This window comes from Crinia signifera, chromosome 1 (genome assembly GCF_055691185.1).
Source record: "Crinia signifera chromosome 1, ASM5569118v1, whole genome shotgun sequence".
Lineage (NCBI taxonomy): Eukaryota > Metazoa > Chordata > Amphibia > Anura > Myobatrachidae > Crinia > Crinia signifera.
In genome coordinates this window covers 242,533,529-242,547,168 of record NC_139217.1, presented here as the reverse complement: position 1 = coordinate 242,547,168, position 13,640 = coordinate 242,533,529, and the positions used below count along the sequence as shown (strand labels likewise).

The 13,640-nt window shown below is 42.5% G+C and overlaps 1 protein-coding gene across 1 annotated transcript; it reads right to left on the bottom strand.

Moving 5' to 3' along the window:
- Positions 1 to 8,843: 8,843 nt before the first annotated feature.
- On the bottom strand, positions 8,844 to 13,238 carry INIP (INTS3 and NABP interacting protein). The gene is made up of 4 exons (XM_083179469.1): positions 13,044 to 13,238; positions 12,606 to 12,708; positions 10,368 to 10,458; positions 8,844 to 9,608 (listed from the first exon to the last, which is right to left on the bottom strand). Exons 1-4 carry the CDS (start codon positions 13,054 to 13,056, stop codon positions 9,507 to 9,509), a joined length of 309 nt encoding a protein of 102 aa, XP_083035595.1. The 5' UTR covers positions 13,057 to 13,238; the 3' UTR covers positions 8,844 to 9,506.
- Positions 13,239 to 13,640: the final 402 nt, after the last annotated feature.

Genomic DNA, 13,640 nt, shown 5'->3' with positions numbered 1-13,640 from the left:
AAAATTCGTAACTTAGATGGCCTGGAATTTGATAGTCACCCCATTCAGGTATTTCAGGATCTCTCTTGGCTCACGCTGCAGACCCGTCGTCACATCAAGCCCCTGACAGACACTCTACGGAAGCTAAATATCAAATACAGATGGGGCTACCCTTTTAGTATTACAGCATCCAATGGAGGGAAAACTGCAACACTACGGAGCCCTGAAGATATGGAATCCTTCTGTGCTACTCTGGGGGTTCCACCTGTCAAAACTCCTGATTGGCACTCTCTTCGCTCTCGGATTTCTCCTCCTCAGGCACCTTCTACGAACCCTCCGTTCCAGACCGTTGAGAAAACTCCGAGATCCCATGATAAGCTACAGCCTTTGGAGATGCCGCGCTCCTCCTCCTCCGCAAGACAGATAACCTGACCTATACCTGTCATACTTGCCTTCATATGTTAAATGGGACATACCGGGAACACACAGAGAAATTCAGCGGTCGTCTCCATAGTTTACTGCTTGGACACAGTTAAGTAACTCTTTCAAATGAGCTTATTCTTATAACCCGGTTTTCTTTGTTTTTTGGTTTTGGTTTTTGAACTTGGATAAGTCCTATGCTCAGTTGATAATCCACAGCAGAAAAAAGCCCCCTGCCTTGACCAGTGGGCATAATGGCTAGTTGTAACAATAAGCTAGTTTACACCCTAAACGTGAGACTCTCTGCCGGGTCATGTATTCATACTGCGTTATATTAAGGTAGACATTTATACTGTCTAACAGCTATATTTTCCTAGTTTGCATGTTTTCTATAAGTATTCTATAAGTTTTAAATTCAAAACATCATAACGTGTAGTGATCACTCATATTACTCCTTTTGGTACTTATGTAATATCTGGGCTCCCGTTTTTTCTTATGAGACCGCGTCCCCTTGCGGGGCTCGCTGCGCTCACCACGCTTCGGGCACGGTGGCTCGCTGCGCTCGCCACACTATATAAAATCAACTCCATGCGTAGTTGGATAGTAGGGTTATGAAAAAATGGGGTGCATTTAACATGGGAGTCCAGATAATACATAAGTACCCTCCTTTTTTCTATATCCTACTATATTGAGATTCATGTTCACATCTCCTGGCGTGTTGGGGATTCGCCCCTTTCCTACCCCCTGTTGCCCCCCTGTGCACTGCACGCCTTGTTCCCCCACCTGGGGAGGGGACCAGTCCTGATCCCACTTAGTGGATTAGGAGCAGTGTTTTTGTTCTGGCTAATACAACCTCTTCTAATGTTCTATAAAAACATGTTTTTACTTTATGAACCTCTTCTATTTCCTTTTTTTATCTCTTTTCTTTCTTCCTCTTATCCTTTCTCTACCCTCTCTTTATGCTGTGATGCACATGCCACATTACTCAGTAGATGTCCTCTTGTAAATCTAAAATGACTGACTTTAAATTAGTATCTGTGAACGCCAAGGGTTTAAACATTCCTGAGAGGAGATCAAGAGCACTAAGAGAACTAAAATGGGAAAAAGCAGATATAGCGTTCCTACAAGAGACACACTTTAAGGAAGGGTCAGCACCTCCTCTCAGGAATAGAGATTTCCCTACGGGTTTCTTTTCCCATAACCCATTAGGCAAAACCTTGGGAGTGGCAATCTTGTTCTCTCGCCGCATTGATGTAACAGAGGTAGTATGCCATCAGCTTATACCAGGGAGAGCGATGTTACTAAATTGTAAAATCTCCAATAACGACTTTACTCTACTTAATGTCTATGCCCCTAACAAAAATCAATCGACCTTCCTGGAGAGAGCTTTGACCCTAGCTCAACCCCTCCTACAGGGAGTGTTCTTATGTGGGGGGGACTTTAACTGGACAATTGACCCTAGATTAGACACTTCACACCCTTCTCCACGTTACTCGGACAAACTCCATCGTAAAATACGTAGACTTCTACACTCCCACCAACTAGTGGACCCCTGGCGTATCCAACACCCCTCATCAAGGGACTACTCCTTTTTCTCCCATCCCCATAAAATATACACAAGAATTGATTATATTTTTGTCTCACATAGATTCCTGCACCTAATCAATAAAACCAACATTGGCCAGATCTCATGGTCGGATCACGCCCCTGTCTCCCTAACCCTTAAACCTCCTACTTCAAATTCCAAAAAATATATATGGAGATTGAATATTTCACTCCTACAAAACCCAACACATCAGAAACAAATCAGAGAAGCAATACAAGATTATATCTTGACCAACAATACACCCGATACTCCCAAAACTATGATTTGGGAAGCACACAAATGTGTGATCAGGGGTAGACTGATACAAATGGGCGCCCAGATGAATAGACAAAGACAGGCTAGGAGAGAGACTCTGATTAAGAGGATACACTCACTGGAACTCTCACACAAATCAACTCTCTCTCCTGATACTCTTAACGAACTTACAGAGGCCCGGAAAGAATTGAACTCTTTTATGTCAGAGAAGCTTAAAATGGAGGCACGTAAATGTCGCAGTCGGTTTTTTCTCTTTGGGAATAAACCAGGTAAATTATTGGCAAATGCTTTACGAGCACAACGCTCAGCAACATTTATTCCTAATATTAAATCCCAAAGTGGCCACACCTGTAACTCCACTAAAGAAATTGCCTCGGCCTTTCACTTCTTTTATTCCCAATTATATAATCTTAACAAAACGCAAGGATTAGATTCAACCATGCTCAAGAAAATAGCTATAGAAAACTACCTCAAAGAAGTTGACTTTCCGACTCTATCAACTGAGGAAATAGAGGCACTTGAGTCACCCTTTTCCGCCGAAGAACTATAGGGCGCCATTAAAACTACCCCGAATGGTAAAAGCCCTGGACCAGATGGTTTCCCCATAGAGTACTATAAAGCCTTCAGCGACATCCTTTCTCCTCTTATGTTGGCCACATTTAATCAGATTTCTGACAGTTTTCCCCTTCCAAATCAGTCTTTACTCGCGCACATCTCTATTATCCCCAAGGAGGGAAAAGACCCGGCCCAGTGTGCCAGCTACAGACCGATCTCCCTGTTGAATGTCGACCTGAAATTATAAGCAAAGCTGATAGCTAACCGTTTTAAACAACTTCTCCCACACCTGATCCATCCAGACCAGGTGGGTTTCGTCCCTGGTCGAGAGGCTAGGGACAACACTGCAAAAGTCTTGGACTTAATTCATATTGCCCCAAGCTGTAAAACTCCAGCCATCCTGCTCTCTACCGATGCAGAGAAGGCATTCGACAGGGTAGATTGGGACTTCCTACTGGGGATCCTGGGACACTTGGGTTTAGGACCTGTAGGATTCCAGAGAATCAAAGCCCTCTACTCGACCCCTGCTGCACAAGTTAGGGTTAATGGAGATCTTTCTGAGGTGTTCCAGATTTCCAGTGGTACTCGCCAGGGATGTCCGTTGTCTCCTATGATATTTGTACTTTGCATGGAGGCCCTGGCGAGGGCCATCCGGAAAAATGTCAATATACAAGGGCTTCGGGTGGATGATAGAGAATACAAACTGGCCTTGTTTGCCGATGATCTACTGGCAGTAGTCTCGAACCCTCTAACCTCGATCCCCAACCTTCTTGGGGAGTTTCGTCGTTTTGGTGAGCTTTCCAACTTTAAAGTGAATTTGTCTAAATCAGTTGCACTAAACTTAACACTGGATCAGACGAGCCTACAAGTGTTGAAGTCTATATCCCCCTTCACCTGGCACCCTACACATCTTAAATATCTAGGGGTAAATCTAACTAGAAATGTCTCTGATATATATACCTGTAATTTCCCTCCCTTACTCAATAGGATTCAGTCAGATCTTTCTACCTGGGGGGCCAAAAAAATCTCCTGGATGGGCCGCATTAGTGTAGTTAAGATGAACATATTACCCAGAGTATTGTATTTCCTTCAAGCACTCCCGATCGGTATACCCAGATCTTGGTTTCTGTCTTTACAAAGTAAGATACGAGACTACATATGGGCAGGTCGGAAGCCCAGATTCAAGCATGAGATTTTATACAGGAGGAAACATGCAGGCGGTCTTCAACTGCCACACTTCCTCTCATATTACAATGCGGTATTACTGACTAGAGTGATGGAATGGAACTCACAATCAGACAGAAAACAATGGGTGGACTTAGAATTAGCTTCTATTCCACTAGCCCATCCTGACCTTCCATGGTGTGGTGGACATCTGAATACATTTCACCCACTGGCTACCCCTATGCTCACTTGCTGGAGGCGTCTCAGGTCGCTCCCCATGATTTCACCCTCCCCATCCCCTCTTATGCCTGTTTGGCAACCCGGCATTTCCTCCTGGCATGGAAGACAATTCATTCTCTTTATGGCATTCAGGAGGTATATACAGAGTAAACCACCTGGTGACCACTTCCGGCATTATGACTTTCCCTGATATCCAGAGGAGCTGGGGCTTGCCAAACAGAGAGATATGGAGATACTTACAGATCAAACATTTTCTTCTGCGTCTAAGCCCTCCAACTAAACCGCTGAGACCCATTACACCATTTGAACACCTATGTACGGCAGAGACCTGCCCCCGACATACCCTTTCGACCATATACAAATTAATAATTGAGGACACCTTCCCAACTACACCGAAATTCATGACAGACTGGGAGAGGGATCTCCAGGGATTGAAAGGAGACGATGATTGGCCGGAAATATTTAGGAACACTTTTTGCTCCTCCTTAAATATCCTAACAACTGAGACTCATTATAAAGTTCTCACTAGGTGGTACCGCTGCCCCGCCCTTTTAGCAAAAATTTATCCGGGGGTCTCAAATCTCTGCTGGAAATGCGGCGAACACCCGGGCACAATGCTACACATTTGGTGGGATTGCCCACTTATCCAGACATATTGGAAAAAAGTAGTACATACTGCAAACATAATCTTACAGGAAGACCTACCCTTCAGCCCGAGCTTCTGGCTACTCAACCTTATACATAGACCCCAATCTACATATAAAAGGACCCTCCTGCGTCACCTGCTCAGTGCATCCAAGGCAGTGATTCCAGTCCATTGGAAGACTAACATCACCCCTTCAATGTCAGAGTGGTGTAGGCGATTAGAACATTATATGACAATGGATGATCTTGTCTCTTCATTGGACTCTAAAGATCAGGCCTTCACCATCACATGGCTACCTTGGCTGACATACAAAGAGTCAGACCACTACAAATCACTACAATAATCAGATTGATTTTTACGAACAGCATTTTTTAGATAACTTGGACAATGGCATGGGCGTCACAGCACCCTCTCCCTCTTTTTCTCCCCTCTGTCCTCTTCCTTTGTGCTACCCCTGTCTCCTTTTTTCTTTTTCTTTGCTTGTTCTCTCTTTCTTCTCTCCCTTACCTGACATATAAAGAAATAAAATAATTTGTATCTATGTCTGGCACCGAATCAGCAACTTTGATTTTCTTTAACTATCTATTGTATCTAAGAACTTGGAACTATGTTAAACTATGTAAAGTTGCGCTAAAATGACTATAATACATTTACTGTATATGATCAACTTTGTTCTTTTGACAAAATCAATAAAAACCTATTTGCAAAAAAAAAAAATAGAATCATCCAATTTATACCCATCTTAATTTGGAAAACACACACACACAGGAAACCAGGGTAAATTATGAATCAGAAATTAAAAAAATTTATCGAACTTTAGAATATATATTTTTTTATTTAAAACCATGATTGCATAGTGCGAATTATCCACACATTCAACGTTCTACAGCCACAGGCTGTAGACCCATTATATATCCCCCCTCTTTGACCTTCTCAGCAACTGTTTATATCTCTACTGGTAGGTCACCACAAAGTCTACTTGGAATAGATTAATTTGTTTACTAAAACAGACCTAGCAAAACAAAAAAAAAACTCACTGAAGCAATTATAATTCTACACAAATATAGTCATAATATTAATGATTGTGGTAGAGCAGTGGTTCAAAAAACCATTATAATGGGCCGCGATGCGACCGACGCGATCAACGTGATTTTCCCATACAGAATAATGTTAAATGATTTTTAAAGTTAAAATCGCGTTGATCGCGGGCCATTATAAAGGCCCGCGATGCGATCAATGCAATTTTACATAGGGAACAATGGGAAATTGGCCAATATGACGACAACCCGAAGCGTGGTGAGCGCAGCGAGCCCACAAGGGGCGGCGGAACGCATCCTCCAACCTTTTCATACCCCCACTATCCACGTCGGTGTGGAGTTGATTTTATAGAGTGTGGCAAGCGCAGCGAGCCCGAAGTTATGCGCGTCCGCTCGCCTCGCTGCGCTCGCCACACTATATAGCATCAACTCCACTCTGACAAGGATATTGGGGGGTATGAAAAGGTCAGAGGACGCGTACCGCTGCACTCGCCACGCTTTGGGTTGGCGTCAATAGCGGGGTGGCGTTAACAATGGAGGGCCATTTCACCCATCAGGGGGGGGTTTGCTATTAAAATGGGGGGTTTTGGGGCTTTTTACATTGAAATCAATGTAAAATTGGTTCTCAGGGACCATTTTACATTGATTCCAATGTAAAAATCGCGTTGATCGCATCGCATGCGATTTGGTTGGCATGCGATGGACACGATTTTTCCGACCCGATCAATACAATCAAAATCGTGGGCGCCGTGCTAGGAAACAAGTACCAAAAGTACTCTTTTTTGGGGGGCACTGCTTTTGAAAAAAGTTTGTCTAAAACTTAACTTTTATTGTAGTCAAAATATATTTAAGAATAAAAATCGACACACATTGACACTGACACAACATGAAAACAACATATATTAGAAGTACACAGCACTATTAAGGTACTTGTACTTAGTTATTCCCTTCAGCAAGAATAATTATATGTAAAACACTTATTGGAGCATGCATAAGGATTCAATATGCACACTTCATTCTTCTGAATTTAGGAATTGGCACAAAGGTTGGATGGATATCTAATGATATCTATAAGCAACACACTGCGAAATATTTCGTAAACTGTCACACTTTCAAGGAGATATGTATTGTCACAGTATAATGAGTCTCTGCAACTGTATTTATATATAAACAATGAAATGAGTGACTGTTTCAAGTTAAGAAATCAGTGCAACAGTAAATGTTGATGTGACAGTCTCGTTTAGTCAATTGATTACCTGACCAGAGTAATATGCTGGTTTATAACACTCTGATCAGTCTTGCACATAGAGACTTTATATACTGAAGTAATTTTTGTGATATTTGTTAGTTTAACAAGCGTGAGTCACAATATCTTATATGAGCATACTTTTTTGCGTTAAATGCAGTACTACAGACATCTCATGCTAGATTGATATTAATTGGGATTAATAGCTGTCTCTGATAGATATCCGACAGGCTGGTTCTGTGTGCCAGCTAATATTCACTCCTGAATCCGTTACTAATTGGTGAAAGAGGGGGCAAAGTATAATTTTGCTGTGATAAAGTAGTGAGAGACAAACCCTCTGATTCCAGGACTGCTACTTCCTGGAAAGGAACTTGGGGCTTTGCAATTCCAGGTGAGCGAGTCTTTTGAGGTCTCAGTTTATTAGGGTGAAAAGGGGAAGGTACAGCAGCTGTCCTAAATATGCTGGACAGAGCCCTGGTAATATACCAGTGCAGAGTCACTGACCGCACACCTTTGGATGAGTGTGTACCCCTGTAGGCAGTGCAGGGAGATAGATGGGGGGGGGGGGGGATTCCTGATAATTGGGTTTGCGCTGCTGCTGACCACTTACAGGGTGTAGAGGTGGTGAGTGAGCGGCAATCCAGTTAGAGCAGGGAGATCCCTGGGAGGGAGATAAAGAAAGGAGGGGGGACAGTCTGCTAGGCGTGTTTCTGTTATACAGAGTCCCAACGTTAGATATAATAGTAATAACAACAATTAGTACTTTTGCGCTGTAGGAAAAAAATGCCTAGACAGCGCCTGTTATGCACAATCCCCTGATCAGAAACAATAGTAAATCATACACCATTTGTAAGTATGCGCTGACAGTGCCTGACCCAGCTATGTATTAGCTATGTATTAGCGCGGTCAGCACGGTAATTCGTGTTTGGGGGACAGAGGCTTGGTGCAGCTGATTACTGTGCGGTGTAATACCTGCTAGTGTCTGGCCACACTGGTAACTAGTGCTGTCTGCACTAGAGTCCGTGCTTCCAAGCTGTCAGGAGGAATGATTCTAGATCTCTAGAATCATTCTGGGTGTGTTTGTGAAAACACAGGCCTGCCCAGGCGTTTTTTATGTGGGTCTCGGATGTCAAATATTGTCTTTCTGGTGGTGACTTTTTGATCACAGGCAACTGCTTTTTCTCTAACTAGATTTTAAAATGTTACCCATGCTTTTATCAACGAAATGACTGAGATATTAAAAATATGGACTGTTAAGCCCCATACACACTAGAGAAGTTTTTTGTAAAATATATCACTCAGAAGGGCCCTCCTGAACAATATTGTTTATAAAAAACAAAAACCCCACACGTGTGAATGCTCAATACCATTAATGACGAACACTCCCGTGCATATTTAACAACCCCCATCATTGGAAAATGCAGGTCAATCTGACAATATAGTCAGCGCCTGCATGCGCAGTGGACGGGGAACCCGGTGACATCACTCAACTATATCGATCAGTGTATGCTCTATATCGTTTGCCCAGCTATATCGGCTGTGCTGCCGAAATCGCCTAGTGTTTATGGGGATGTAACATGCACTTTAGGATGGCTTGGGAAACGAAAGGTTTAAAAAAGGTTGAAGTATAGCTTAAAAGGCTATAAATTATAATTTTGTGCTGATATATACAGAGAACAAAAAAATAAATAAACGTTAAACTACAAAAGCCAATATTTATTTTGTACAAAACATCAATCATTGTGTTACAGTTCCATTCATGTCTATCAATTCTGGTTTCTGTTGAAATTGAAAATACAGGTTGAGTATCCCTTATCCAGATATCCAAATATTTCTGAAAACTGTGTTTATACATTAACACAAACGCAAGATACATAACGTACATAGGAGGTATTCAATCCCAGTCACTATTTCCGCCAGTGGATATATCATTAAAGGCAGTTTCCGACAAAACAGATCAGACTTTAAAACAAGTCTGATCTGTTTTGTCGAAACAGCCACGAATTGTCTAGTTCACGCCTGTTTTTCAACAATCTGTGGCCATTTAACTGATCCGTCGATTTTCCAATACTAGACAGTCGGAACATTGAATTCCGGCTGTTGAGTTACAGTCAAACGAAATGAAAACTGCTCGGGATTCCAACTGTCGCTCTGACATTCAGAATCTCGGATTAAATACCCCCCTAATCAGTTATCCAAAAAGGCTTTTGGTCCCATGCATGATAAGGGATTCTCAACCTGTATATAAATAGGCCAGTTCAGCCATCTCAATACCAGAATGCCTGGTGTAGAAGATTATGGTATAAAATAAAGAAGTAAGACAAATATAGTCCTTCCAGAATAGGCTTCTTCTGTCCATCATGAGGACTCCGCATCCAGACGTGGGATAACTGGGAGAATCAAGTTCCCAAAAGCAGAGTCTTGGGTTATGAAATATCCTGATGAATGTGCATGTGCATGCTGCAGACAGAACAGAAGAAGTTTAGTGCAGGTATAGTCAGAGCACTGAATCATCCTGAAGATATGCTGTGAAAGCGCTAAGCTCTCATCTACTGATATATTTACCCCCAAGGAGTACTCCTATTTCTTAAAGTACTTTTAAATATAACACAAATGAACAAAAACCACTGTGAAATATTAATACCTAAATATATGCTGCATATGTCACATTGATCTGTGCTGCGTATAGTACAAGCTTACAGGAGTCACCGAATGTTTAATAACTGGGTCCAACATTTGTACAGTATTTATTTTACTTTGCTGCAGTCAGCACAATTCAAATACATTGTATTAGAATCAACTAAATCGGAAACTAAGCTTGTGAACAAAACAAATTTGCACAAAAGGCTCCCACTCTAAAGGTCTATACACACTGGGCGACTATGCCCGCTGTGGGGGAAAGCCGTTCAGTGCATACACATACGGGGGGGGGGGGGGGGGAGGACGGCGTTGCATAGCGGAGCAGCAGATCTGAAAGCCGCTCAAACCTGCTGTTTTGAGCGACTTTCAGCTCAAAGTCGCCCATTGTGTATGGGCCTTTATTTGTTAGGTGGAAAGAAAATTGGGTTCATCTTAAATAGAGCCATCAAAGCACCCAAACATAATTTCTTGCAATATGTGGTACGACTTATGTCAAGGATGCAAGTTGCTGATTGATAGATGAACATTATGTTCTCAAAAAAGAAAAAAAAAAAATTGGTTTTCTACTTTGGAACATACTTGAAGTGCTGCTTTCTGTTGGGCAGCTATATGCTGTTGCTCTGCACGGTCACGGTTCTCCTTGTTTACATTGGGTCTCGAAAGGGCTATGCTGTTAGGAAAAAGCAATGGAAAAAATGTAAAGGTAGAGAATAAGTTCCACATAGTAAGCACTGAAGAAATTCTATTGACAAAGTAGTACCGCAGCAGATGCTGGATCTTATTACTTGTCCGTTTGTGTATTATGAGAGATTTAGCCTTTTTATTATGATTGTATTACAGTGTGTAAGATGGTTAAAAGAACTAAAAATCATTAACTTTTTTTCCTGGATGCACATGGCTGAAGGGCTATAGATAGGGTACGGATAGCATTACTGTGAACGTTTCATATTTTGTGTCCCACTTTAATTGTCCCTTTGTAAAATGTTGGTTAGACTGTTTTTAGTGCATCTCTGCTGGGGTTCACACAGAATCTAGGATTTGGTAAAGGACCAAGTGAAATGTGGTAGTGCTGCATTAAACAGGATGTTTGTCTTCAGCCAACTTAAAGCACAGGTTTCTAATGTAATTTGTACCTGGCTAGGTCAAAGTTTGTACTGGCTAGAGTTCACAGACACCAATAATGCATCCTACAGTACTGGGAATATCAAGGAATACCTCTCCATCATACGTTTCCAACCAATCTCAAAAAGTTCCTCTCATGCAAATTTAGGTCAAGCTCTGAGGTGTTCTTTAGCTACACACTTCCACCACTGGCAACACGCCTTGTTCCCGGTTAGCCATATATGAAATTCTCTACCATGCCTGATTAGTTTCAAACAACTCTTTTACTAGAGCCTATTCTATTCCACTTACAGTAATCTAGTCACTGATGCTGCAACCTTCACTTTGGGGTATATTCAATGTTTTTTTGTGATCTGTTACAGCGCAGCACAGTCCGTATTCAACATACCCCCCTGCACATGCCGTTTCAACATCGCTGGGTTTTTACAGCGATGTGGAAACTGCGTGCTTAACGCAGCAGGTTCCCTGCCTTAGCCACGAGCCACGCTGTTTGGGGGAATCCTCGCTGTCCCCTGACAGCGAGGGTTCCCCCGGAACATTGAATACGGTGAGCTGCTGGCGTGGGGGTTTATCGGCGAGGGATGCTTGTTTTCTGCGATCCTCACCATTTAACCCCCTCGCTGGCCACATTGAATACGGGCCTTTGAGTAACAGGGGTAGATTTACTAAGGTGCAGGTATACAGGACTGGAGATGTTGTCCATAGCAGATTTGCATGTTGTCCGAAATGCCTTAAAATCAAACAAGGAGTGTTTCTTTGAATTGGTGGTTTGCCTTTCCTCATAAGACTTATAGGTGTCGGTTCAATGCTCAGCTATTCAAATCAGTGCACTGCTAAGCCAAAAAATTCCAGAAACTCGTGGGTGTTTAGTGGCAAGAACCAGCAATTTCCAACTTAAGTGCTCCCCATGATGCTATTTGCGCCACCCTAGTGTTGTCAGATTTAATTTTGCACACCAGGAGTGCAAGCAGAAGTCCACTAGTTGGACTTAATGCCGAAAGCTCTTCTGGTGCTATTCTCAAGGACCTCTATTGAAATCAACCCCATAGTTGTGAAAAAATCCCATATCAAGGACTGTATTTGCCAAACGGACCAACTAGTCTGTGTTTAAGGCATGACAATTTAGGGGATTGGACTGGGTGGGTTTTTTTTTTTTTTTTTTTAAAGGTAGCAGGTCTTTTCATATCACGCATTTTCCCAATATAACTGATGGATGGGTGTCAAGATTGTATAATGTACTAACCATATAGTAATGACACTGTAAAGAACCCCATATACTTATACAATTTGGGTAGTTTTCACCCGATTCAAACACATCAGGCAGAGAAATTTGGTGAAAAGTACTCTAATCTTATGTGCCTAACCTCCTATTCCGATCTTCAGTCCAGTGCACATTGGAGATCGCAAGGGCTGCATGCAGGATGGTAGATCCCGTAGCCCTTGCTGGGATTGCATATGATATATCATATGCAAAATAACCTCATATGATATATCACGTGATCTTGCTGCCCAGGAGGCATGCGAAACCTCGCAGTAATGTGCAGGGGCACCTTAAGGATATGATCAAATTTACACATTTTATGGGGCACATGTTTATATTAAAAGTTAAAATGACTTCAGGGCACTTAATAGCAATAACATTCTCCCAAGTTAATTTTTAAGTCCCCCTAAACACTTGCAAACAAAATTCTTAACCTTGCTCCTGGGTTGTTGGTGGAAGTCTGGTTCTGCAGGAGTAATTTCTTCTTCTCCTTATCGAGTTCTGCTAAAATTGCAACTCTGTTTTTGTTTGGAAAGCCTATGAGGGGGGGGGGGGGGGCAATAAAAACCAAAACAAAATAGGAATATATGAGAAACACTTCATAGGAGATACACATCTTGTTACGTGAAAAAAAAAGGCATTAAAATGTAACGAACAATAAGAACCAACTTAACACTTGTAGGTGTTACGTTTGAACGAGACTGCTGCATTTACAACACTGGGAGAGTTCAGGAATATTCAGGCACCGCCATCATTCATGTAGCAAAGTAATGACAGGCACTCTGCTGCTGCGCCCAGTAACCCTGTCACTAAGCACCGCTGCTGTGCTGCAGAATGGTACATACACACAGGGCGCTGCTGAGGCCACTTACCTAGCTCACTCATTATAATGAAGCGACCGTCACAGGCACCACTAGCCTCTCCCCCTGGATATCACAGCCCGCCTCCCGCAGCAGTCCAGCACTGAAAGCGGCAGTGGGGGAGAAAGTCGCGCAGCGATTACGTTTCACAGAAACCAAACACGTCAGCACAGCGCGATTTTTTTGGCCGCATCACATGGGAGGTCGGAGCAGAGCCTTCCCCCTGTATAAAAGGCGGAGCGCTGGTGCCTGGTGGGAAAGTGGGTGCGCTCAGAGATGGGCAAAACGGGTCACTAACGAGAGCTGGGATCCAGTAGTTCAGTCCGTGAAAGATCCGGATCTTTTCACGGAGCCGTCGGTTCGCTTTGAAAGATTGATAAAAAAAAGAAGCATCATTTATTTATAAGCAGAATTTATAATAGATTTGATAATAAAGAAGCATAATTTGTTTCACAATCATTTGCTTTTTTATTTTTTTTTAAACAGTGAGCTGGACAAATAAGAACATACATGACCGACTAAAACTGATTGATGGCTGGGTGCAGAATTGCTATCGAATGGCAACCATTGATGGCATCTGCACCGATGGCCATCCCTATAAGCAGCAGC

Coding starts and splice junctions, on each gene's coding strand:
- INIP (XM_083179469.1), bottom strand. Junction 10,459..12,605: donor ACCAACAACCCAGGAGCAAG/GTTAAGAATTTT, acceptor TTTTCCTAACAG/CATAGCCCTTTCGAGACCCA. Junction 9,609..10,367: donor AACAGAAAGCAGCACTTCAA/GTATGTTCCAAA, acceptor TTCTGTCTGCAG/CATGCACATGCACATTCATC.